The sequence below is a fragment of the Bolinopsis microptera genome, chromosome 6 (assembly GCF_026151205.1).
Source record: "Bolinopsis microptera isolate Bmic1 chromosome 6, MBARI_Bmic_1.0, whole genome shotgun sequence".
NCBI lineage: Eukaryota > Metazoa > Ctenophora > Tentaculata > Lobata > Bolinopsidae > Bolinopsis > Bolinopsis microptera.
In genome coordinates, this window is record NC_087077.1 from 17,725,977 (window position 1) to 17,753,775 (window position 27,799).

Genomic DNA, 27,799 nt, shown 5'->3' on the forward strand with positions numbered 1-27,799 from the left:
TATCATTTTTATGACTTTTACAGGTTATAATTTTTGTCAAGAGCTTAGCCATTTGTCAAAATTTAGGTCATGGTATCATGTTATGTGACTATACAATGAGATTATAATCCGTTGATGTATAATATCTTGGAGTTTATCAGGGGATGAAATTATTTGTAGGTTTCTAAACTACCAAAACGCGCGCTGGGTTGGACTCGTTGTATAATAATAATGTATAACTATCAATACATGATACACGATAACGTAAAACTATATAAATCGATAACATATAAGATCAAATAAACCATATGGTACCAAGTTACATTAATTGATGAAATCTTTCCATGTTTTAGAATGAAAATCCATACACAAATTTCCTAGCTTTAAGTATGACACACATTATTACATGATAACGAATTGATTTAACGCGCATATGTATGCAAAATATACATGCAAAATATATTGTAATTGTATAAGAATCGACCTTGTTTTTTAAAGATTAGTCATTTAAAGTATCGATGAGAAAATCCCTGTACAAATAGCTTCTACTTATAATCCGATAATTTATGTTGTATGATGCAATAAAAATACTCATACCGCGCGCAGCTTGAACTACGACATACGCAAGCGTTCAGTTGCAAATTATAAGGTCTACCGAAGTTTGTAGGGCGCGAAAAATTTTATGTTGACGTGCTCGCGCATTCTGAGTAGTCAGCTCGCGTTGGGTAATTGATTATGGGTATAAAATGAAATATTGTTTTATTTAAAATTTTGTTTTATTTTGTACACTGCCACGAAACAGCTGTTGCTGAATTTGAATAGTTAACCTCTAAAATTGAATGGATGGGGGACAGGGGGAATAGAAGGTAAATCGGACTTTTTGAACCAAAACTATAATCTTCAATTCAGCAAACAATAACGTAAGCATACTTTGTATCACGTTGTGACCCCATTGTCATTTCACTAAGTTTAGCGTTTTTACGATACAAGGGGAGCCGCGCACTCGTGCGCGGTGGGTCATACAACCAAAATTTGACTCGGGGGGTTAAGTTATGGGGGGGGGGGGGAGGGGGTAAAAATATAGACTGTTATAAATATGGTTCTTTGGCCCGAGAAGGACCAAATTAGACCCCCCATGATATAATATTAACGACTAAGGTATGTTGTGAGAAACTATGCGGAGAAATCATGAGTAGATCTGAGATCAGAATATCAACAATTCTTTTTGTCAATTTCAGCAGTGGGGTCCCCTCTTCGACCGGCCTTCATCTAGTTTGTGTGTTTGTCGCCTGTCTCGAGATATGATACCTGTGGCTATCGTGGACTCTATTATCCGTTTAGTATGGGACACATTGTGGCCACAGTAGATGCATTTTTTGTTTCATTGAGTAAACACAAATCATTATGTGCCGTTTAGCAGTAAAGTGCGATTCACTGGAAACACTCATAGGCCAATCGGTGAAAAGGGGTTCGAAAAAGTCAATATTGGCACTCGAGTCCTTGATCTTGGCGATAGTACACTAGGTCTTTTGAACTGCAATCTTTCAGCCAGTGCTGGTTTATGATTTATATATTAATTTGCTTGTCTTCAGCGTCTCTACTAGAAAATTATAAGTTTATAACATATTATATAACCTACTATCTGAAACAAATATTGTACGGGTATCACCCGTTAACATATTTGTTTTTAATTTCCTTTCTGCATGTGATCAAAATTACCCATTTAAAATATTTTCTAAAAGTTTTATTTTTCACTCAACAATTGGCAACGAAGCAAGCATGATTATACGTGCGGTGCGTCGAATAGACGATATCCTTTACTAGGGAGTATAGTAGGCACGCCAATCCCTGTGTGTGGCGCTCTTTTCAAGCTTCTTGTACAGTGGCAGAGCAATTAGTGATAGATTAGCAAACTTTGCTCTAACCTCGCGCAGTGGCGTAACGAAAGGCCCTGCTGACCCCGCTGTGCAGGGGGGTGCCGTCTTAGGGGCGCGCCAAATCGTCGTTTGAATGTGGGACAATTTCGAAAACTTAACTAAAGTACTAGCAAAACTGCGCGTTTTGCTCTAGATACACACTTTTTTAGAGATTTTACCGGCGTATTCTTTAAAATCACCTAATTTGTTCAATTTTAGGGAGGGGCACCAAAAGGGGAGGGGGCGCCAACAGGGGGGCGCTTTTTTCGGCAGGGGGGCGCCAACAGGCAACGTTACGCCACTGACCTCGCGCTTGCAGTATAAGTAGCCGTCCGTGTTGTTACCTACGTTGCTATTTACATAACCATGAGTCTTCGGCCTTTGCGTACTACGGCGGGCGCCCTCTAGTGAGTTATTATTAAATCTAAAATAGCTAATAATTTAATTAATTATTAACATGAGGCCCCTTAACGTGGGCAATAACATACGCTTTATTCCAGTGAGTAACCATAGTATTCTTGAATTGGGCTATTATATACTTTTTAATCCGCTGCTATTGCTGTATACGGCTGCAACCCAATAGGTTAAAAAGCATTATTCTATGAGCAGCCCAGGGCCAGTGGTGCATTGCACTACATAACAAAACATATTGTATTCATGTTTTTAATCAGTAAATGTGTTTATCAACACAGAAGCCTAAGATACTCAGGTAATAAATCCATTAACGGGTGATTCTTTTAAAATATTTGTTCCAAATATTAGACATTTGACAAGACCGACTCTGCAGGCGTCTTGGTAAGTCATAAACCTACAATAAATCCATTACCCAATAATTATTCAGTAATTACCTAGTCTTCACGGAATAAAGGCAAGTGAAACGCAATTAATGGTTAAAGTTTTAAGTAAAACATTATGACATTACATCATCACAAATGTTTACAAAATATCATGATCGCACTATATGAAAAAAAGTATAATAAATATTATCCCCACTTACATTAATCATTTATCAAATAAAATATTATTAAAAAATTATCAAATACATTGTTATAATATATTAAAACCTATTCAAACTTCTTAATCATGTCAGTGGAATAAAGATTTATAAACCGCTTCTTTGCCACACAAGGATGAAACCAAGGATAATCATTATGTTTTTCTTTATTACTGACATAACGGGCTCCCTCAATTCTACGATAACATTTCCATGACGTTTTTCTACACTAGAACCTTCGGCTGAGCTGCAAAAACGACACCACTCTTGCATTTAAATACTGTATCATCTCAAATCAGCTCAATTGATCTCTAAAGCTCTAATGTCCTCAAATACTGTCAATTGTTCTCAAATACTGTCAAATACTTTCAATTGAATTTAAAGTCAAATTCGACCAAATCTTTTGGTAACTTTTGGTAACTGTTTCAAAGTGCTATCAATAGTATCATCACAATCACATCATTAGTATAGCATGGCAGTCTCTATACCAAATCTTGCACACACGAAATTTCAAATCAGATTCTGCAAGAGTTAATGATTACTGTATAGAAGTAACTAAGCATAAATGATACCATTTATGTGCCTGAAGTAGTTTCTAAATAAGTCATCGTTAGCCCCAAGTGTTTTCATTCCTACCAATCAGTATTGCCTACTAGTACTATGACATATAATTTTTCTAAAGATATAGAGAAACTGACCCTGTATCACTGAAATAAGCCCCTCACCATAGTATAAATACTCACATTTGAATAAATTATACTGTATAATCATCATGGAAAATTCTTTGATGTTGGTTAAAAGCAGAAGAGAGCAGTAAGGTGTGCATGAAGAATGTATAAATGATGGAAAGTGCAAACTAAATTGCAGTCTAGGAGGTAATGGAATGAAGTTACTGAGTGAGAAAGTGAAATCATGGTACAGTGTCACCTTGTGAAGGTAGTGACATTGCAAGAGATTGTTCTGTAGACACTAATGCTGTCGGCATGACTAGACATAAGCCCCGGCACAAACTCCAAAAGCGTGGTAGGGATTCTCACCGACAACATACATCACTAAGTGATGCAGTAGTCTATCCAAACAGCTACACTGTGAGGATACTACTCCTGAAAATAAAGTATGAGATGATTCTGTGAGAGAGCTAGAGAGTACAGATGTATCAATGTCATAATATTATTATTTTCATTAAAAAGCTATCTAACTGTGTCCTATTTGAATTGCTACCTCAAAAAATCTCAAAAGTGCTCAGCTACTACTGAGCACTTTTGAAGAGTGAAATATAAGAATTTATAAATATACAATATAATGTTAATTCATATTTATGAACTTCTGACTAATCATAAGACCACTTTTGAGTGATTGAACTTTGTTTTTTTTTAAATCACCTGCAGTTTGTATCTTAATCAAGGAATTTAATTCTCCCTTTGAATCAATCAAGCTAGATGATTTGTTGTAAATACTGAGATCAAACTATCAATTTACAGGCTATCGTCAAACAGGTTGCAAGGCGTCATCTTCAGTGACATAAGCCTCAAATTATTTGTTATATGGACACGTTCATTTGAGTTTGAGGATATTGGTAAATATAAGTTACCCTATTAAATGGCACAGTGTAGTTGAATTTGTCACACTATGAAATTACATAAACCCTTGATGGTTAGGATAATCGTATCATCCTCTAGGCTAACTTTGTCACATAACGATATCTTAATCAGGTGATAAGATATCGCTTAAATACGGCCGGCACGGAAATGGTTACATTGTCACACTATAAACATGTGACGGAGTAAATATGGACCCCTTGCTGCCGTTTTTGACCAAATTTTTGAGTGTCCAGTTGATTGGATGGGTACATATGACCATTACCTACATATTTGACGACTTTTTTCGTTAGATGGTGCACTCATGTTTACTCTGTCACACATTAAAGAAAATATGTGATGAATGTTTAGGGCACCCTGATAAGCAATGCTGAGTAGTGTAGGTTTATTTGATGGCCTGAAAGTGCTGGGAATTGTTATTATATCATATATTCGTAAGGAATTAAAACACAGAAGGCACAACCAAGTTTACTTTGTCACGTAATCTTGATGATATCTGAACATGTGTGAAATTGAACAAATAATGATATACCAGCTTAAACCCCTTATATTACGTACTATGGATCAAACAACACTGCTAGTACCATGCACCTGCAGTCACATGAATCATTATCAGGTGGTAATATGTTAACAGTGTCACAATTAAACTACCACAACATGGTCAAAAATAGGATAATTTCGTCACAAAAAAATTATTATAACTCTGTTAGCTCCTTGCTGGCAAAATAACTAGTTTATCGAAAAATTTTTGATGATTAAGTTTCATAGTATTCTAATAGAGGTATAGTTCTTCAAAATAGGGGCAAGACATGTTTACTTTGTCACATCAGTTATTATAAGAGTTAGGTATTCGTCATCAGATTAAAAGATATTTTTCGTAGTTTGGATCGATTAATATACCTGTAATAAAGCACCCTATGCCAATTTTAACGTGCACTATCTTGATATTGTTGGGGCAGGGAAAGTTAATTTTGTCACATTTTCAGTGTCATTGACAAATTAATCTAAAATTGTTAAAATTGAGCTCTGATGTTCTGGACAATATTCTTCCAATCGTTTCTGAAAGAATTTTGAATTCTAATAGAGGTATAGAATATAGATCTTCAAAATAGGGGCAAGACATGTTTACTTTGTCACATCAGTTATTATAAGAGTTAGGTAATCGTCATCACATTAACATATTATATTTTGTAGTTTGGATTGATTTATATAGGCAATAAAGCATTCTAGTATGCCAATTTTAACACACTATCTTGATATTGTTGGGGCAGGGAAAGTTAATTTTGTCACATTTTTAGTGACTTTGACAAATTTAACCTAAAATTGTTAAACTTAAGAATGTTGAATTCTAATAGAGGTATAGAATATAGATCTTCAAAATAGGGGCAAGACATGTTCACTTTGTCACATCAGTTATTATAAGAGTTATTATAAGAGACTATTTCATTCTATAATCATTGTTCTTAGCCTATTTACGATTTCGTATAATTTTTTGTGACAATGTAAACATCAACTGATCTTAACTTGCATCAACTACATTGTCAACATATAAAGTTTTCCCGCCTTTCAAACCAAAATCAAATATAAATAATTCGCCCAAAATTTAAAATTTCATATATTGTGACAGAATTAACCTCATTTCCCAATAACCAAGTGCCTGTATTAGCTAACTATTCAAAACGATATATTTTAGGGCTATGATTGGTAGAGCAACCATCAAATAATGAGTTGAAAGGGTTTTTAGGACACCTCACATTAGAATAGAGGTATGGTATCATGAGTGTGACAAAGTTACCCAAATATTGCCTTGTAACCGTTCGATCCGTGCCCATTAACCAATGTTGTATCATAATTGTAAGATTGACCTAATTTACTATATTTCAGACCAAGGAATGATAATTAGACATCTGCAGTTAACTAAGTCACACAAAATGTGACATTTGAACCATTATAGTGCCTAACAACAATAGATTTTCTTTCTGAGCGGTGCATATGGGAGTATGGGTTACGTGGCTAATGTTCAGAACTTCTGAACATGCTAGGTTAATAGATGTCAAAATTAAGCCACTATCGTCGAAAACGCTATTATTTTTGTTTACCAATATCCTCAAACTCAAATGAACGTGTCCATATAGTAGTGTTGAAAGTATTAAAACATTGTGTTGAAAGTATTAAAACATTAGTGTATCTTAATTAATCACATTTATGCTTCCTGCATAGGATCACGTGACCCACTGACAGGGTACCTGACACAATCAAGCAGCCAATCTGCACAATAAGCTTTCTGAGATTGATCTTTGCTGTCATGAGTTGGAGATCAGCTAGCTGAGTAAACCTGACTACTAATTTAATCAGTAGCTGTTAATATTTAGTAGTAAATAAATAGACTAACGTCAGGATTTCCAAAGCAAAGATTAATATTGGTAAATTGGTTTCTATTATATAACATTTGAATGTATAGATGAAACTAAGATCAGAGGAAAACCCACATTCCCATGTGTTTTTCCTCAGATAATAGTTCATTTGCTACACAACTTGTTAAAATTGCACAGTGGTCTGGTGTGCCAAATGACTCATTTCGCAAGGAACTCACTTGGGAGGCAACTAGTAGGCTTTTCAGATGGTTTTAAAGTTCCATTCACACATGTGGCTGTGACACTGCCGTTGTTTCTGTAACCATCTGCACACTTAATCGTTATTCTCTCCCCATCCTTCACGGGCAGTGTTGGCACTGTCTTAGTGTTATCCCATAAAACACTGTCCAGTAGGCAGTCATGTGGAACTAAAATATAATTCTGGTTAATTTCTATAATGGATTGCACGATTCATTCACAACAATTATGTTCATGAAAGCCAAAGTAAATTACCTAGCTATAGGAAAATCATAGTACCATAACATTGTAAAGTTTTGGTGGAATAATGAGTAAAAAATTCCAATATTTTGTTGAATTTGGGAGGTAGACTATCTTTGAAACAGTCGGCTGAGATAATTGTTAATTAACTATCTTTTTTGAACTAAAGTATACACAACAAAAAGGAGGAGACATCATAATATGTACCATAACATTGTGGAGGTATATCTGTTGGAATGAGTGTGCCATTATGACATTGTGCCGTTTCACCTCCAAAGTTACTGGTACCAGAAACACAGGTAAATGTTATCAGTGCACCGTGTTCAACAGACAACCTTGAATCTACTGTAACATTCTCCCACACAATGCTTTTAGTTGAGCAGTCACCTGCAACAAAGATCTTAAATAGCTTTGATCGAATGGCATGGAGAGTATGAAATTACATTTGATTACAAATTAATTCTCAGAATATCTGTTAACTTTGATTTTATCCCTGACCATTATTGTTTTGCTTACGTGAACAGTTTGGAGGATTTCCTTGAGGATTGAACAGTCCGTTCTCACAGACAACTTCACTACCACCTGAGTTACTGTATCCTTCTTTGCAGCTGACTGACAGTTCAGTACCATGTTGTATAGGCATTGAGTGATTGGTCCTTGAATTGGAAGGTAGATTATCTCTGTCACAGTCAGCTGAGGTGATTTTTAATTAGTTATCTGAGCTAAGGCTTTAAAATGTAGCTTTTACATTTCAACCCACACTGCAGAAATAAACTAATTGTTTTTGTTTCAAGATGAATTTCGATATATCGCAATGATTATATTTAGATATTATGATAATCTTTCAGTTTCATACAGTAAAAATCTAGTTTTGTGCATGAAGTTCTGATCTAATGTGAAATATTAAAAAATCATTATGTGTATTATTCTTGAATTACTATGTCTATATTTTACTGTTCTATTTCATTTCACTAAAGTTCTAAACACATATTAATTATTCTTATTCAATATCTAAATCATTGTAAATGATTTACCCATGCATGAAGGTTTTTCTGAAGTTGGTACAATATCCCCATCCGTACATGTAGCAGAGTTACCACCTAAGTTGGTATGACCAGGGAAGCAACTCAACTCTAACGGAGTTTTATGTGAAACTGGAAGTTTTGGTTCCGACGTTACTTCCTTTGACAGACTGTAGATCCTACAATCAGCTAAGAAATTAAGGTGTAGTTAATTAAATTAAAGTCAATTATAAACTTCTGATCTAGGTTAAGATTGGAAAATATAACGGCCAATTGGTTGACATCGAGACATAAGTTTGTAGGCCCTACTAAATTTAAATTTAATAAAGAATTGAGAATAATGTATAATACCAAAACATTGTGGATCTCCATCAATTAGAACGAGTTTACCATCGTTACAATTTGCCGTTCCGCCTCCAAAATTATTGTAACCAGATACACAGCTGAATCTGATTGGTGCACCATGTTCAGCAGGCAAATATGGGTCTACTACTTGAACATGGTCCCAGATAATACTCTCATCTTTGCAACTAGCTGGAAAAACAAGTTTGTTAAAGTACTTGGCAAGGAATAGCTCTGTGCTTTTGAGTAGCTTTTAAGAATATCAATTTGAATTATATCATTTTTGATCAGCTCCTATATCAAGAATGAAAATTATAACTTTTGTAATCCTACCTAAACATTTTGGTGCTTCACTAGCGATGATGATTCCATCCTGACACCGGATATTACTGTTTCCTCCGACGTTTCTGTGACCATGTTTGCAACTGACTGACAGTTGAGTTCCATGTTTAACTGGTAGTTGGTCCATTTCTTCTATGTTAGACCAATCTGGCGCCTTTCCACAGCATTTTGTATCCCCTGAATTTTATGAGCGTGTGTAGTTATGAAACAGTTTGATGAAACGTGCCATATTATGTGCAATGAGCATATAATATCACTTGTATTGACGATTTCACTGGGTTCCACTTAATGTTTGCACACTATGATAATCATAAGTCATAACAATACATTTACAAGCTACTTACCTTCGGTATCAATTCTTCTTGCGATTGTTATTTCTTTCAGACTCAGTTGCATGTTTGGTTTGCTTGCTTGTCTGTGCAGTTTTACTGCATCCCCGAGTACACATTTAGGCATAGGGAATCTTCATCTTTCATTAGCCTATTTCCATCATAGATTTCTACTGAAAGATCGCCACATCTATCTTTTGCAGAACCATGGCCACTGATAATGCCGCACGAAAAGGTGTAGGTGCATTCACTTCCTCCCCTTTCAACTACGATTTTGCTGATGCAATACACTTCTGCCAATTGTGCTTCCCACCATGCTGCTGCTTCAAAGTCTGTCCATGATTGTGTGTTGTTATTTCCATCTATGGCATTATTTGCACCGTAATCGCCGTCAGCATAGCTTGACTGTCTTGCCGATGTTGGTGTGATGACTTCATCTACAATTATTAGATATAGAAATTACTTTTTATAGAATAATTTAATCTCTGAGACCAAATAATTCTTGGCTTGTTTTTTTCTTTGCGATGATTCATTTATTCAATTATTTATGACTAACTAGATAAAACAGATCCACTTACAGCATATAGATTTTACATATACTTATAGTACAATGATTGCAAAAGTATCTGACAAATGTTCCTTACCAAATCCACAGATTGGGGGTTTAGTACCAACCAGCTCTAACTTCCCATCCTTACATTGAGCTGCATCCCCTCCTGAGTTTATTTGGTCTGGTGGGCAGCTTAACCTTAACTGAACCCCATGTCCTACTGGCAACTGTGGGTTCGTTGTTACATTCCCCCACTTCTGACTGTTGGCTTCGCAATCTGCTCAGATATGTCTAAGTAAATGGTAAATACGCTGCACCTCCTTATCGAACAAATTTTGAGCGACAGAAACTTTGGGCGGCCCTCTCGCCCAAATGTTTCGTACTCAAATTAATGGTAAATAAGTTAAATTAATGGAAAATAAGTCCAAATCTCCAACCCAAATTTTTGGTAGTCAAATTTATTGAGCACCAAGTTTTGACACACACATTTCTGGAAACTAAGCTAGTTGCCTGAGCTGGCCTGCATTATTTTAGCCAATAACCTTGTTTTAAACTATGTCTGGCCGCTTCGGTAAAACGTATCTAAAGTATGTTGGTACATAGTAATAATTATACTTAGAATTATATAATGGGTTTTGCTTACCAAATCCACAAATTGGGGGTTCAGCACTAGCCAGCACTAACTTCCCATCCTTACATTCAGCCACATCCCCTCCTGAGTTGGTTTTACCGGGTTCGCAGTTCAAATTTAGCTGAACCCCATGTTTTACTGGGAGTGGTGGGTCTGTTGTTACATTCTCCCACTTCAGACTGTTGTCTTCGCAATCTGAGATATGTCTGAGTTACATTATGCATTGAATAAAACTAATCCTAAAATGCGACTGTCACTAGGTTAGTTCATGTAAAATCCGGATTGGAGTATTATTTATGAGTCGCATTGTTGTAATGTATTCCGTGTAAAATTATCTTTATCCCGGTTGTAAACTCCTTTCCCTAATAAGAGCATTTTTACTTGTCGCAACAACCGGGATAAAGATAATTTTACACGGAATACACGAGGTTAGTTAATAAACATGACTCAATGATACGTTGCTTTTTTCTTCGATTTGTCATTGCATTTTATCAAAATGTACTTAAAACTACTCACTTATGAATAATTCTACGATTCTTATTTCACATACACAGAGGCTACTATAGATACTAAATCGTATTTTTACAGTGTCCCCTATTAAACACCCAGATCTGCTAGAAGGGGAGGAGGTGGTAGAATCTGTTGAGCCGTTGAAGATGTCCAGATAGAGATTTTCACAGTTCCCTGTACGTTCTAATGGGGCATCGCTTAAAACCGTGAAGTTGCAGTCCCTAGAGAATGGTCTCTTAACATGAACTTGTGCAATACAATGCATTCCGTCAAGTTTAGCTTGAAACCAGGGATTTGAATTCATTTTCGTGCATGCACTCGTTTCGTTGTTTCCATCAATGATGTTGTTGATGTTGTCACGTCCTGTCGAGGAGGAGGACTCCACAGATAATGGTGTTACAGATAATAATGTTACTTCTCTTCCTGTGAAATGGAATTTATTTCCATATTGTTGCTAATATTATTTTTAAAGTCTTGTGAAACTTACAATTCACTACAAAACGTTCAATATTTAATTGTACTATCATGATGTGATATAATACAGTGAACACTTGCAGTATTGTAAGCCCACATCCAAGAAGTTTTAAATTTCTTCGCAAATTTTCCCTCTCTAAAAATTTTTATGCCCTTAAAAAGGTCAGGTCTTTTTAAAATGTCCTCTTTGTCACAAAATTTCCGCCGAAATCCTAGAGGCTTATCTGCCGATCTACAGCCTTTCTGGATGTGTGATTATAAATAACATAAAAAACTGAAATGACTTAGTTGCAATAATTATTGAAAGTTATTATTTAATATAAGTAGATAGTACAAATTGTATCGTTACTCACCATTAGCTGATAGGTATATCAAGCCTAAACAGAGAAATATCGAATATCTGTCGTTCATCTCAAGCTAAAGGATTACACACCCATACCGTGTCTCTCTTGATAGACTACATTGTAAACTGATCTGGTACCCTTTGAAAAAGTAATATTCAACTTACAGTCTATGCAACGATGATTGATGTACGATGACCGACTACAACAACCTATCAAAATGCGAATAAAAATGGCCGTGTCTTTACTATATTAAATTGAGAACTGTACGATATGATGGATGTACTGACAACATTTAAAACATTATAATATAATATTATGAAGGGTAGGATTTAAGTACGCTAAAAAATCCAAGTAAAGTGGAGACAATTCAAACAAAGAAGTTTATAAAGACAGGAGCTTGAGACCTGGTGTCCCCTCTAGATTTACATTCTATTTCCTAAAGCTGCGCTATATTCACAAGATGAACTATACGTAGTTAGCGGATCCAATACTCAACAGCAGCTTAAGATTTGGTAGTTACCCAAGTTTTATACACAAATCTTGATCTCAGGGCTCTCAAGCAATGAACCAATCAAATTGCTCTGCTGAGTTCTGTGGTAGAAGCTTTTTGTTCATAAGAAGTACTCACTGTATAAATTCAAAATTTTCTAATTATCTTGTTGGTCCAAGTAGAGTCTCGTGATCAGAAGCAATTCTGCTGTCAACGTCACAACTCCTTCTAAAGAAATTACTCGCACAGCTACAATTAGCTTTAAATGGTTCCTCAGAATAATACGCTCTACTTCCAGAATTATTGAGAAAATCCCATATCTGAGTGTCGTGTGGTGGATGGCCGTTGTACTTTATTTATTGAAATATTGCTGAATTAAACATACAGGATGTAAACACAATGTCATCGTTGGATCTAGAGTTAGGATAGTTCAAGGTCGATAATATGAAAAGAATAGATAACTGTAAACTTTTTAAGTTCTATTGAATTGACTCCTCCATCTAACTTGTATCTGACCCTAGATGAGATATGGCTCAAGTTGTGAGGAGAAGAGAGCAACCTGCTGTGCTCACCTCACCTCTCTTACTAAGGTCAGTGATTAGGTATCTAGATATATATCTAGATAATAGATACATGGATATCATATATCTAGATAATACATCTAGATATATATCTAGATATATATCTAGATATTATATATCTAGATATATAATATCTAGATAATACATCTAGATAATACATCTAGATAATATATCTAGATAATACGTTACGGTATTAAATCTCAGTATACACAGTTACGTAATACGTGAATATAATATGTAGAACAAATGAAACAAAGTTCAAATGGCAACTTCAACTTCATGTTAAATCATACTACAGTAATTAAACTAAAGTATAATATAATATATGTATAAACTTGTGTTTTGCGTGTTCCAAATTAGGGTTAATTCTAGATAATTACTCAATATATTTTCATATTAACATCTCAGTGTTGGTATCAAATCAAATGATTCTACTACAAGTTCCGGTTCGATTTCACCTTCAGGTCACCTCAAGGCTCTCACATCTCAAGTTGAGGTAGGTCAATTTGGAGTCAGTTCAGAATAATATAATGTACATCACTGTCCGTTGCCTCCGTCACTGTTAAACTTTTTCATCAGATTAGTTTATAACTATCTATTTTATAATATATCGTCGCTACAAGAACTAGTTGCCCGACCATTATACAATAACCTCCCTGGCAAGGACGGACAATGGGCAGCAAAGACCAAAGAAAGGCAGTTAGTCAGGGAGAGAGGGACCCTGCTGAAAGAAGTCCGGGAGTTACACCACTCAACCACTGTATTCAATCGAGGTTTGGTTTTATTTGTATTTTTGTGTTTTGCTCCAGTGTAAACTTTAAAATGGAGAGGTTTTTTTAGGATGTAAAGTATTTAATTTGAAGTGCTTGTTTCATTGATTATGATTCAGCGAAAACAGAGGAGTCAAAGGAACATTTTAACGAACTGCAGCAGAAGATTAACTTTCTTTCAAAACTACATTCTGGCTCTTATCAGCTCAGCAAGCGAAACACTATCAACAGGTCAGTTATTAGTTTATTTTTTTGCTTTTTTGCTGACTCATCATTGGAATTTGGATCCACTAGTTTTAAGTTTCGTGATGTTAAATATTTTACAAAATAAAACAAGCGATCATTTCTTCAAATCTTTCTTTTCGTTAGCGCATTAGTGGTCCCAAAACAAAAAAAGTCTGATATAAAATGATCGTTTAAAATGTGAGAATGTAAATTATCAAAATGTTCAGGATAGAAAGCAATAGAAAACGTCTACAGTTGGCTAGAGAGGATGGCAGGAAATACAAAATGTCACTGTAAGTAGTTTTAACATTTAAATCAATTATATCATAGTGTTACTTTATCTTGTAAATGATGAATTTAGGGAAACAAATTGACAAAACCTAGGGTTGCAGGTGCAGGTAAATAAAGCTTGAAACATTAAAAATTTCAAGCAGTTCTGTTAAAACGTCTTATCTCATAGCTGCGAAAATTGTTATCCTCAAAAAATTAAAAAACAACATTCCGCACCGAAGAAATTCTTACTAATTCCTATGTTGTGATCGTGGTGTAACACGATTCAGTTAGTTAGCACGAGATAGCGTGTCTTAAAACAGGTGTTATCACTCCCAAGTACCATATATTACTACTCATTACCCATATTCTTCAATTCAAGACTTGTAACCAAGAACAACATCTCACAACTCATGAACATCCTCCACAGCAACAAACCTGATCATATGAAATGACAAATCCCTGGTCCAAAACTCGTTCAAACTGAACAACTCAACAGAAAGCTCATCCTCCTCCTCAAACTTATACCCCACCTCCATGAGTGTATTGAAGGTGTTGTCCCTGTATACTGGGACCCACTCCCAATCAGAACTGAGATTCTGTAGGGTCCTGAGATCAATGTACCCAACATTATCTTCTCTTGTGGCACTGTGTTTAACTGATACCATGTATAAGTTCCTGATGTTGTGACATGGCCCTTTTATTTTGTAATACAGATTGTACCGCCCCGTCGGTAGTATAATGTTTTGCACTCTGAATCGTAACCAAGATATTGCGTTTACCTTCAAATATGTAAGGTATTTATTGTTCGTTCCATCGTCTTCGTATGTTATGTATTTGAATGAGGACAACGTATCGTCCAGCCATCGTACCCAACTATTTTCAAGATAGATAGAAAATGAAATACTTGACGATGCAGAATCGCTGGGAATTCTCAGATCATGGGAGAAACCATAAGGATGCATCTGGTATAAGTTCAGTCCATTAAGCGACGCTTTTTCAACTTTAAAGTCTCTGAAGCTGTCAACATACTTCTCATAGTTTGTGAATAATTCTTGATAAAAGTCTCTGAATTCTATAATAAGCTTGCTGCATGTCAACTTATCTCTGATTGGAATCAGGTAGAATATTATCTCCCATATCTCCCGAGGTAGAATTGGCTTTATTTCTCGTATAACGATCTTATCAGTCTCATTTGGTTCTGATATTTCTTGCTGTTTAGTTGTCATATTTATCAACTGAAACGTTAAGTATTGATTTGAAAAACAGTTTATCAAAAAAATTCCTCACAATTTTCAAGAATAACTCTTAATCAAATAATAAAGGGCAAATAATAACGAATCTCAGAAAATTGCTCAAAGATTGCTGACAAAGCGACACTATGAAATTAGCAGAGTTCATCGTAAATTACAAAACAAAGCAAATAGCTCACACAGCACACTATAAACAGACAAAGTCAATATACATTACATCACCAGTGTAGTTCAGGAAGGAGATGTAGTAATTTTACTGTGCCTGTGACCTGGTCAACATCGCCTCTAAATGGTGTGACAATGTGTAAGCTCGCCACGATGCCCTGGCGTAATTTGAGTATCCGGCCAATATCTAGATAATATCCGTACACAGTGTTTGGAAGCATCTAGATTCGATTACTATAATACAGTATTTTGATATTATGATCAAGTTATCGTGGTTTACTAATAAATAATCTCGCAGAAACCTCCTGTGGTTGCGGCCCTGTCTTTGGTCCCCAAAATAATAATGCGTTTTGTAAAGCGCGCGTAGATTTTACTGTTAAAAGGGCACAATTTCAGCAGTCACTATGACATAAACTGTACATTTATTCACGTGGTTTAAAGACCTAAATTCAATTATGCGTGATATCGAATTACATTTCTTAGGTTACTAATGAAATCGCCTTGGCAACCAAAATAATTTTGTAAAGATAGCCTAGCTCCATTATATTAATCATACTTACGGGATTCCACACTTCATTCACTAATGTATAACGCTTTTAGAATGAAAGTGTGAACAATGAAGGCGCATTACTAAAAAGTAAAAACTGGGTGCTATTAAAATGTGATTAAATGGTATGTAGTATTGCAACTACTGTAACCATCTGAAAACCTGTTCAATGACTCCTCCTCGTGTCTGTGAAAACGACGATCAACTTTGAAGATTGCCCGATTAGTGAGATAAGATACGCTGTGACCAAGAAAAGAAGAAAAGAAGAATGAAATTTAGTCCCTAAATTGATTTAACTGAATCAGTCCGCCAATTACTAGCACACCTTGTTCTCACGCCACATTTAGATGTGTTCGTTAAACCGACCTTAATTCTCACATAATTTGTTAGTGGGTTGTGATGAAATAACACTTTAACCAGCGTCGGATTTCACTTACGGCCAGTTAACCAAACTCTGATTACAAGTCCAGGATTTTAACCATCTTATTATCTGATGTTGTGTGGACCGCTTAACTGGTTCGAAAAATGTTTACTAACGACTATTTCTCAGAAGGTTCAACCCGAAAAACTTAAAATCATGTTTATTAACGAACAGTGACTACAGTTTTATTGGAATGAAATATTTACTCCTTAGAACGACTACAGAACAAAGATACCAGTCTATTCTAAACACAATGGATCAGATAGTGGTCGAGGCAGACGATCTAGCCCTCCAGTTTGAGAAACAATTGCGTGAGAAGGTTAACTTCTGTTTGCTACTTTATGGTTTATAACTCCTTTGTAAATTTATTTAAAGATATTTAAAAACGTACGTCAACATTTCATGAACACCCTTATAAACTTATGCTACTCCCGATATTAAATTTTTAATCTGCAATTAAAGGAGTTAGAATAAAATGGCTACTTTTCTAACATACTGTCTGAATTCTCTAACAGATTTTTAGTTAGCTGTTTTCAGGCCAGAAGGCACCACGAACTAGGGAATGAGCTGAAGGAAGTCGGAGCTCAACTTAGACTCGAACAAGCGAAGAAAGATAAATTGATTAAGGTTCGAACTTAGAAGTCTTTTTCATTTGAAGGATCACTGTACACTTAAATCATGTTATTATGCTCGGAGGCTAAACTGAACTATATGTAAAGAACCCGATATATCAGATATTTCCTCAGGAAGAAGAAAAGCACAAAAGGGAGGAAGCGCTCGAACGTATCTCTCAATGGAGAGACTCTGAGGTGGTCGACCAGCATCTCAAATATCAGCATCAGACTCACGAGAAAAAGTTCCTTGACAAAACAAGGTTTTAAAGTCGCGATTATTCTTGGTTACAGTTGCACTTTACAGCAAATATTCACTAACTCTCTAGTTTTTTATCATATCATCGACAATTTCCAAAATTCTTAGTATTTTTTCGTCAATCGAATCCACAGATTCTTATCTTACTACAACCAATTCAAACATTCATAACAAGCCAATGAAATTAACTTTTCCAAACAGGAGTTTGGGTAAAAAGCTCCGCAACACGGACCACGATGTAAAACTGAAGCAAAGAGAGTACGGGAGGAAGCTGCAGGATGTAAACTGTTTGCTGGGTAAAGTGGGCGAGGAACAGAGGAGACTCAGTGAGAACAAGATTCATATCGATAATATGGGTACAATACAGGAGAACGAGCAGAATGTCCAGGTTTAAATTTGGGAGGGAGACTGGGAGATATAAGCGTTATTACTCTGTAATGATTATTCACATAACATTATTATTATTATCTGCCAAAACTGAACAAGTTTCACCTACCAGTGCAGTACTCTTACATCAACATTAATTGTACCACCGTATAATCCATTTAAAAACTGTCTTGAACTAAGAATTCCAGTTCACACATTTAAAAACTTTGCTATTTGCTACAGGATCACATATCAAAACAGAAGACTATCCTGGCACAGCGACAAACGAAAGCGAACAAATGGGAGCCAAAGTTACGGCAACTAGCCAAGGAAAACGAGCAGAGACTAAACGAAATGGAACGGCAAATCCTATTTGTGAGTCAAGAAGAGTACAAACATGTACAAAGTTGAACAATTGAGCGATTGCACTTATTACACTCTAGTATAACATGCTTAGTAAACACTATAGTATCATGTAACATGTAATGATTTACCTTCTTTAATATCATACATCCATACTTAACATTGGTCCATTTTTGTCTCATGACTGTTAGCTTGTTAGTATGGTCATTGGATATTTCTAATTGGACCTAATTAGTTAATTGTCTCATTAAACATGACTGACTGACTTATCATGCCTCATCAGATGTTAATGAGAGTACTTATAATTCAAGATTATGTAAGTTACTAGTGAAACCCGTGCCTACGGCCGGGACTTTACTATCGCAGTTGAATTGCAAAAGTGTAAACGGTGGCAAAGTTAAAACGGTGCAAAAATATACACTCGCCGAAACCGGCCGCATTAGAGTAAATTTAATTCTGGGCGTATCCAATAGTAATACTGAATAGGAAATCTTGCGGAAATAGAGAGAGTGTGAGAGATGGACAAAAAGTCTGAAAAAGTGAGTCACTTCAATATCACATTTGCAGTACAAAACCATCAATTAAACCACTTACCACCAGCCGATTTTTTTTTAATTTGCACATCGGCTTCTTCAGAGTTTTTTCGAAACTATACCGAAAAAACCAGTCCCATAACTCTTACCATTTTCTTGATTAAACCGTTAGGAAATTACACACCCACCCACCCACACATTTATTGGGACTATTAGTATAGATAGAGATATGATATATTTATTGGTATTATATGTTTCCCATTCTAGAAAAACCCAGCCATCAGAGTGGTGCTCAAAATATTAGCCACATTAACCCTCGTATTTCCCACTCATCCCTTCCACCAAAGAAATACCAAATCTGTTACAATTACTTCACATATCAGGAGGACGTAGCGAAGGCCGGAGGTAAAGAACGAACCCTCTATAGGAATATGCGGAAGTTGGAAAGTGAGACCAGGAAACAGGAGCAGATCTGCAACAGCAAGAAGGCACTGGTGGAAGCAGCTAACACTGCCGCCAGGAAACATGCCCAGGACCAACTGAGAGCTGTTGACTCCCACCAGCTTGAGGTATCTAGCTATTAGATTGTTAAATGGGTTTCATGGGTTCAGGTTTCTCTATCATTCATGATATCAAGAATGTACTGTATAGTTGACGATAAAGTACATGATTTTTAAAATTTTTTGATAATAAGATCTATATTGATTGATGTTATATATAACATCAATTCCATATGCCAAAACCCCCTCAAATTTCAAGAATGTAATTATTGTTTTGAATAAGCAAGGTTTGAATTTCAATGTGTCATTCTGACCTCCAATCACTCAATCTCAGCTCGGAGAGCAAGTTGCGAAAGAAGAAGCCTTTCTTCGGCAGTTGATAGTTCAAAGAGACAATGCTCTAGCTGATTATAGGCAACACCAGACCGGCCTGAAAGACATTATACAACTTTTCCAGACTTTGTCAAGTGAACAGGAGAGAAAAATTAAACTCTCCGAGTCATAGTTTTATCAGAATTAATGGTCGATATGAAATGGATCCCCGAGACTTTAGGTAATATCAGATCATTTGAAATATCTGGTGAGAAAATTATCCATGTTGATACGGTGTCAACTGTCAATAGCACTGATTAGCGATAACGATGTTAAAAGAAAGATCCCGCATTATATTACAATAGCTCTCTGACTGAAACCGTAACCCTTACACGAGAACCTTGTCGTAATATAGTGCTGTCGTGATATAGTATACCTCGACGCCATCTGATTTTAGGTATATGTAAATAATCTTGTTCAATCTTTAGAATTTCCATAGAAACTATAGAATTTACAGATCTTGCTGCAGAGCTACTTGTTGGTGATTTTCTTTGTCGCGGCTACAGAATATGATGATTTTAATGTTGACGATAAGTGATAACCATACAAGTTGTGTTAATATAATGTACTGTTATAGGCAAATGATTTATAGTTAAAGTTTATTTTAATCTTGCTGTTTCATTTTTCATTTAATTCCTGCTGAAGTTGACAGAAAATCGATTAAACGGATTAAACGTTTATTAGTCAAGAGAAGCCCTGACACTCCTGGCTTGACAATACAAGAATTAAATCATATCATAGAAATAAGATACAAAAACCGTGAAGAAACATATACTATAATTTAAGCTAAGTCTCTCGGGAAACGAAGTGCACCCAGATCTAGTATCAACTAAAAATTTAGCAATCTCTTTTAAAAGCTTTGGTTGAGTGAATATGACATCCATTCCCTCGAAGAGGTTGGTTTTAGCTTCAGGGCTAAGGCGGTCCCTGTTGTCTTGGTAGAGGGGGCAGGTTCTAAGCACATGAACCTCATCTTTAATGACCCTGTTCATTAGAAACACCCCTAAAAGTTCGTTTTTTGACAACAAATTTAAAACTTCTGTAATTTCATTTCTGTTTTAGTTACGCATTTGATTTTTGGTATGCGCATAGAAAATTGATACAGCTTTGCCTTTAAAATACGATGTTCGATGACCTCCTAACTTACTGATACTCACTACTAGACTCAGTACAGTAGGAGTGATTGAACTGCGAGGGACAAATGAGGCTAACGAATTATAAACCTCATCACTTAAAAAAATAACTTTCTCATGTTACGTCCATGATATACGTCCCTTAGATCTCGATACTTGATCTAATCGAGAATCTAAGCTTTAAATGTTCGAGGTGAAAATGAGGCTAACCACCTTTTGAGAGGGTGAAATGAGGCTAACAAGTATACTTTCGTGTATATTTTCGAGCAGGTTCGGTATTGTGACTATATAATGTGTCAACAATAAAGATTGATTCATCCTCTTCGAGTTCAACATTTCAGAAACCACCGAGTCTACTTGTACTTGTAGGAGGCCAAAATGAGGCTAATAAAGAATTCGAGTTTCGACCGCATTTTAACTTTAATGTACGGAAACAGGTTAAAGACTCACTAATAAACTTGTTATTATAGCCTGCAGGTTATTGAGACTTTATCATAATTTATGTGAGGTTGGATTGAAGCTACCCTCTTTCCACGGGAGGCGAAATTTGGGCTAACAGACACTGTTGATTTTCAGTCCCTAGATATTGACTATTGTACTGTCACAACTCACAAGTTACTTGATATCCGTGTTGCACATGAAATTCCTTGATTATACTTTTAAGTATATTTAAAGCTTAGATATCAATTAAAATCGATATCTAAGCTTCCAATATTCGAGGTGAAAATGATGCTAACCATCTTTTGAGAGGGTGAAATGAGGCTTTCAAACAATTTGAAGGGCTAGCCGCTAGTCCGAAGAAGCAGTAGAACAAGTAATGAACAAAACCTTGATAGTTAGCCTTATTTGATCCTCCATCAAAAGACAGAAAGTGGAAAGGGTAGGTGGAGTCTACCATCGACCTAAGTATCCATATATGTATACCAGGTCAAAGGATAGTTTAATATAAAGGACGTTATTATTCAAACATAATTCAAAAATTATAAATTATTAGCCTTACTTTACCCTCCTTTAAAAGGAAAAAAGGGGTCGGCCTTCGAACTTCAACTACCTTACAAGACATATTTATGTGGATCATAATTCTGGGGATCGGAATTATGGGGGAACGAAAATATGGGGATTTTTTTCAGAAATCCCCAAATTTCGTACCCCAAATTAAATTGTCGCATTTTCACGCTAAATTATTTCAGAGAAATCAAAATCAGTTTTTGATGGAATTTTTAAAAATCGTGAAAAACTAAATTAATTAAAAATCATTCTCTTCGTTTAAATCGTCTTCATCGTCGTCTCTTTCACCTTGAGTCTGCTCACCGGTGTAGTCCCAGGTGTATGCCTCTCTCAACAGGAGTTTGAGCTTGTCAATTAAGTCTCCCAGCTACTCTTGAATGTGAGACTAAGTTAGACTTCTAACCCTCCAGAGGGTATCGGCGATCGGCGTGGTATCCTTGTCTCACAAAACACGTAAAACAACTTATTTGACAAATTCACCTCAAATTAGCCCTATTTAAGCCAATTACATAAAAATTAATGTGTGGGATTTTGAAATGGCGGCCACAATTTTGGTAGTACGAAAATATGGGGATTTTTTCCAAAAATCCCCAAATTTCGTACCATATAAATATGTCTCGTAAGGTAGATAGAGCGTCCATCTAATGTATTTTAGGTCAGAGGATACTTTGGTGGACGTTATTATTCAAATAAAATTCAAAAATTAAAAATGACTTGTTAGCCTCATTTTCCCCTCAATTAGCGAAAAAATGTCTCTCTTTAAGTTTAAAGATTCTGAAAGAGTTCGATCTGATGAATCGATTTAACACGTTTAAACTTTTATTTCATGCTTGGCAGCTGTCATTATAAAACAAAATTTAAAATGAATCGTTAGCCTTAATTTTTGATTGACGATGTCAACCCTTCCAGATCGTTGCTCTGCAAATTAGCAGAGCATGTCTCATGCAGACTGGCTGGCGGCAAGTTTCAAAGGTATATGGCATAATATTAATAACATATATCATTATTACTCTCGCAAATGACCTCACGATGTTCGGTCATTAATATTATCTGTTGTCACGCGCGGCTCTCAAAGTGTGAAGATATTATCATGTTATATTTATTTATATTATTATATCACAATGCTGGCAAGCATTACCGTCGCCCTTATATTCACAATACTATTTACCCCCTATACTAGTATATCCCCTTAATTGTTTTCCAGGCATTAAGACTCATCGAAAGTAGTTCAGCAGGCATATTTAAGTTCAAAACATTCTAATTCAATGTTAAAGATGACAGGAATAAGAAATAGTTATGTGGAGGTTTTTAAGAAATTTGCGCAAAATATGCGCCGGCATTTTATACGAAATTAGGTAAAAACCCCAAAATCGCCATATTCAGGTGTCTTAAAAACCATGTTAAAATTGAGTTAGAAATATGAAACTTTGCAGGGCGTCTAGACCTTGTCCAAATCGACTGTAAAAAAAATTTCATGTTTCAGGAGTATCGGGAAGTGGGTTTTCTGGAACCCCTGTTTTACAACAGATTGTCGTGAAGTATAGTATATAATATGTATAGACGCTTTTGGCAGTCAATTGTAGCCTACATTTAAGTGTCCGTAGATTCAAAAGTATAAAAGATACAGTCATTTCGAACCACAGGTTTTAAAGATAATAGTTTATACTTTAGTTTACATTATATTGAAAAATAATTTAACGTCATCATCATCACTTGATGACGTCATCAAGTTAAGTGTTTCGAAAACCTGATTTTTTACAAAATAACAACTTTTCAAATCGATTTAACACCATTAAGGAGTAATTTTATTCAAAATCTGAGGACATTTTCACCTTAGATAATTGTTCAAGCATTCTGAAAATCTACCGGAAAAGTTTCCTACCTTGCTCCTTCATAAAGATATTCGCTATTGAAGTTAGTGCTTTTTGAAGAATAATTTTATAAAAACACAAAAGTTGTGAATTAGTATTCTCCGGTGTTGGGCCATCCCTTGGGTTGTGGAGCTCAATTTTGCTTCCTAAAGGTCTAAATTGTGTTATAGGCTAGTTTTAAAGTTGAAAATCGAAAAGTTGCACACGTGGGGACACGCCCAAATTGATTTAAAATAGCTAAAATCACTGAAAATTGTTATTTTCACGATTTTTACCAACTTTGGAGTCCCGTTGTGATCCAAGTTCTTTTTGAAATCTTCTGAAACTTTTCATGCTTATCAAACTATATATTAAATATCACTATACAAAAATTAACGGTGATTCAATATTTTATGCGCACGCAACGTCCGCTCAAAGTTTGCACGTGCGAAAGGTGAGAATATTGCTCATTCGTGATTTCGAATATATTCTGCTTTCCCACGATATTTAAATGGCATTATCAATTATATATATGAATTTAATGCCAACTTGAATGAGTAAAAAGTGCCATATTCAGTCTGTTATTGACAGATATGCCTACCTAAACACAAGGAAACGTTTTCAAAGGTAAAATTTCGAAATCGTTGAAATTATACCTCCTTATTATTATTAATGAAGTTTCGACTGTGTAAATTATCCTGACATTATAATCAAAAAGAGATGATATTTGACCAAAACCCATAATCATGGGTAGAGTGAACCGCTGCCAGTGTCTCTCTTTTCCAAACAAAAGAAAATGATATTAATTTGAGGAACCGTCCGCAAATGCAAATTGATACCGAGAATGAAATCGGTCGCTCGCTTTTCCCATTCATTCACGGCTTACGTATTGTAATAAAGCTTATTGAATGGGAAAAGCGAGCGACCGATTTCATTCTCGGTATCAATTTGCATTTGCGGACGGTTCCTCAAATTAATATCATTTTCTTTTGTTTGGAAAAGAGACACTGGCAGCGGTTCACTCTACCCATGATTATGGGTTTTGGTCAAATTTTATATATACATATTAGACCAAAACCCATAATCATGGGTAGAGTGAACCGCTGCCAGTGTCTCTCTTTTCCAAACAAAAGAAAATGATATTAATTTGAGGAACCGTCCGCAAATGCAAATTGATACCGAGAATGAAATCGGTCGCTCGCTTTTCCCATTGAATAAGCTTTATTACAATACGTAAGCCGTGAATGAATGGGAAAAGCGAGCGACCGATTTCATTCTCGGTATCAATTTGCATTTGCGGACGGTTCCTCAAATTAATATCATTTTCTTTTGTTTGGAAAAGAGAGACACTGGCAGCGGTTCACTCTACCCATGATTATGGGTTTTGGTCTAATATCATCTCTTTTTGATTATAATGTCAGGATAATTTACACAGTCGAAACTTAATAAGGAGGTAATTTCAACGATTTCGAAATTTTACCTTTGAAAACGTTTCCTTGTGTTTAGGTAGGCATATCTGTCAATAACAGACTGAATATAGCACTTTTTACTCATTCAAGTTGGCATTAAATTCATATATAATGCCATTTTAATATCGTGGGAAAGCAGAATAATGAATATATTCGAAATCACGAATGAGCAAAATTCTCACCTTTCGCACGTGCAAACTTTGAGCGGACGTTGCGTGCGCATAAAATATTGAATCACCATAAATTTTTGCATAGTGTTATTTAATATATAGTTTGATAAGCATGAAAAGTTTCAGAAGATTTCAAAAAGAACTTGGATCACAACGGGACTCCAAAGTTGGTAAAAATCGTGAAAATAACAATTTTTAGTGATTTTAGCTATTTTAAATGAATTTGGGCGTGTCCCCACGTGTGCAACTTTTCGATTTTCAACTTTAAAACTAGCCTATAACACAATTTAGACCTTTAGGAAGCAAAATTGAGCTCCACAACCCAAGGGATGGCCCAACACCAGAGAATACTAATTCACAACTTTTGTGTTTTTATAAAATTATTCTTCAAAAAAGCACAAACTTCAATAGCGAATATCTTTATGAAGGAGCAAAGTAGGAAAACTTTCCGGTAAATTTTCAGAATGCTTGAACAATTATCTAAGATGAAAATGTCCTCAGATTTTGAATAAAATTACTCCTTAATGCTTTAAAATCGATTTGAAAAGTTGTTATTTTGTCAAAAATCAAGTTTTAAAAACACTTAAATTGATGACGTCATCAAGTGATGATTATGACGATAAATTATTTTTCGATATAATGTAAACTAAAGTATAAACAATTATCTTTAAAACCTGTGGTTCGAAATGACTGTATCTTTTATACTTTTGAATCTACGGACACTTAAATGTAGGCTACAATTTACTGCAAAAGCGTCTATACATATTTTCGATATAATGTAAACTAAAGTATAAACAATTATCTTTAAAACCTGTGGTTCGAAATGACTGTATCTTTTATACTTTTGAATCTACGGACACTTAAATGTAGGCTACAATTTACTGCAAAAGCGTCTATACATATATATATATATACTAGTGTAACCCGGCCTACGGCCGGGATTTCACTGCCGCAGTTAAAAAGGGTAGGAGTAATTACCCGCTGAGTCAAAACCCGCATTAGGTGACCCAATAGTTTCTTAAACAATAATCTCATAATCGGTTATTTCTTGTGGATAATTAAGTCATTATAAGCCATGAGGCACCACACTCCATGATCATAAGGTCTGAACACCGAGTATTACACCTCATCACTCCCGTCTTGAACCGCTTTCTATTTTTATTTAAATCGTTATAGAAATTAACCCTTGTTAACTCCGCACCACACCCGCATATTATATTTGAAAACACGCATAACATTGTCGTATGAACTCTCTCTCTCTCTCTCTCTGCAGTCCAAACAGACCCCAAACACTAACAGTCCCCCCTCCCCTAATAAGCTTAAGGTATAACATTACAGCGAATCTTCCGGGATAATCCAATTATGACGCTACTTAAATGCAGCTATAACATATTACACAGTAATTAGAGAGAGAGAGCAAGCCCCGTAACTCTTGCCGTTCTGCTCACGCAATTTTATGTAACATTTGTGGTACAAAACCATCAATTAAACCACTTACCATCGGCCGATTTAAAAAAAAATTTCCTATGGGCTTCATCAGAGTTTTGTCGACACTATACCGAAAAAATCAGTCTCGTAACTCTTACCGTTTTTTTTGTATAACCGACCGGAAATTACACACGGACAGACAGACAGACAGACACACACACACACACACATTCTGGTGTAAATTTCTTAAAAACCTCCACATAACTATTTCTTATTCCTGTCATCTTTAACATTGAATTAGAATGTTTTGAACTTAAATATACCTGCTGAACTACTTTCGATGAGTCTTAATGCCTGGAAAACAATAAAGGGGATATAATAGTATAGGGGGTATATATATATGTATGTTTCATTTTTCATTTTTAATTCCTGTTTAATATAATTTAATTCCTGTTTAATATATATTATACACAATTTTACACCCCATGTATTTCTAGTTTCTACCCCATACGGCTATACCCGCCAACAGTAATACTTTCAGCAGACGCAGTACGCACCCCAATTAATCATTTAGTTACTCCTTAGCCAAAACCTGCCAAGACATGGATAGTGGTGAAGCCTGATTTTGAACAAGCTGCGAAAGAGATGTTTCCTGATATCAACATCACAACAGTTGGGAAAGGGTATTTAGGCAGTTTTATTGGGTCAATAGAAGGGCATCACAGCTTTATAGACCAGAAAGTGGAGGAATGGTGTCGTGACGTAAAGCAATTAGCAGGAATTGCATCAAGAGAGCCTCAAGTTGCATACTCTGCATTTGTATATGGACTTTCGAAAAGATGGAACTATGTGTGTAGGACTACACCTGAGATAGCAGATAGACTTCAACCACTCGAACTTACCATCAGAGAGGAGTTCATTCCAGCAATCCTTGATAGAGCATTTAGTTGCACTGACACTCTTAGAGAGATCTTTTCTCTACCACCAAGGTATGGAGGGCTGGGTATCCCTATAATAACAGATTTGGCCAACTCAGAGTTCCTGTATTCAGTCAAAGTAACAGTTTTGCTAAAAACGGCTATACTAAGCCAAGAGGTAAACTATCTTGAAGACAAGGATAAAAGCCATGAAA

At 35.6% G+C, this 27,799-nt stretch overlaps 3 protein-coding genes across 4 annotated transcripts in view; 2 read left to right on the top strand and 1 right to left on the bottom strand.

The window, feature by feature from the left end:
• Positions 1-27,799, top strand: part of LOC134816569 (dynein axonemal light chain 4-like) — a 79,174-nt gene that overhangs the window by 25,231 nt on the left and 26,144 nt on the right. The window lies entirely within an intron of this gene.
• On the bottom strand, positions 6,691-10,750 carry LOC134817462 (complement factor H-like). Its single transcript, XM_063826602.1, has 10 exons — positions 10,568-10,750; positions 10,019-10,201; positions 9,390-9,811; positions 9,037-9,222; positions 8,713-8,895; positions 8,374-8,550; positions 7,856-8,032; positions 7,610-7,726; positions 7,081-7,269; positions 6,691-6,755 (listed from the first exon to the last, which is right to left on the bottom strand). Exons 3-10 carry the CDS (start codon positions 9,499-9,501, stop codon positions 6,691-6,693), a joined length of 1,206 nt encoding a protein of 401 aa, XP_063682672.1. The 5' UTR covers positions 9,502-9,811; positions 10,019-10,201; positions 10,568-10,750.
• LOC134816568 (trichohyalin-like) lies at positions 12,899-20,228 on the top strand. The gene is made up of 12 exons (XM_063825472.1): positions 12,899-12,963; positions 13,363-13,450; positions 13,619-13,727; positions 13,844-13,955; positions 14,177-14,242; positions 16,819-16,924; positions 17,143-17,232; positions 17,352-17,479; positions 17,677-17,863; positions 18,085-18,216; positions 19,121-19,306; positions 19,572-20,228. The coding sequence occupies exons 1-12, from the start codon at positions 12,902-12,904 to the stop codon at positions 19,740-19,742; spliced, it is 1,437 nt and encodes a 478-aa protein (XP_063681542.1). The 5' UTR covers positions 12,899-12,901; the 3' UTR covers positions 19,743-20,228.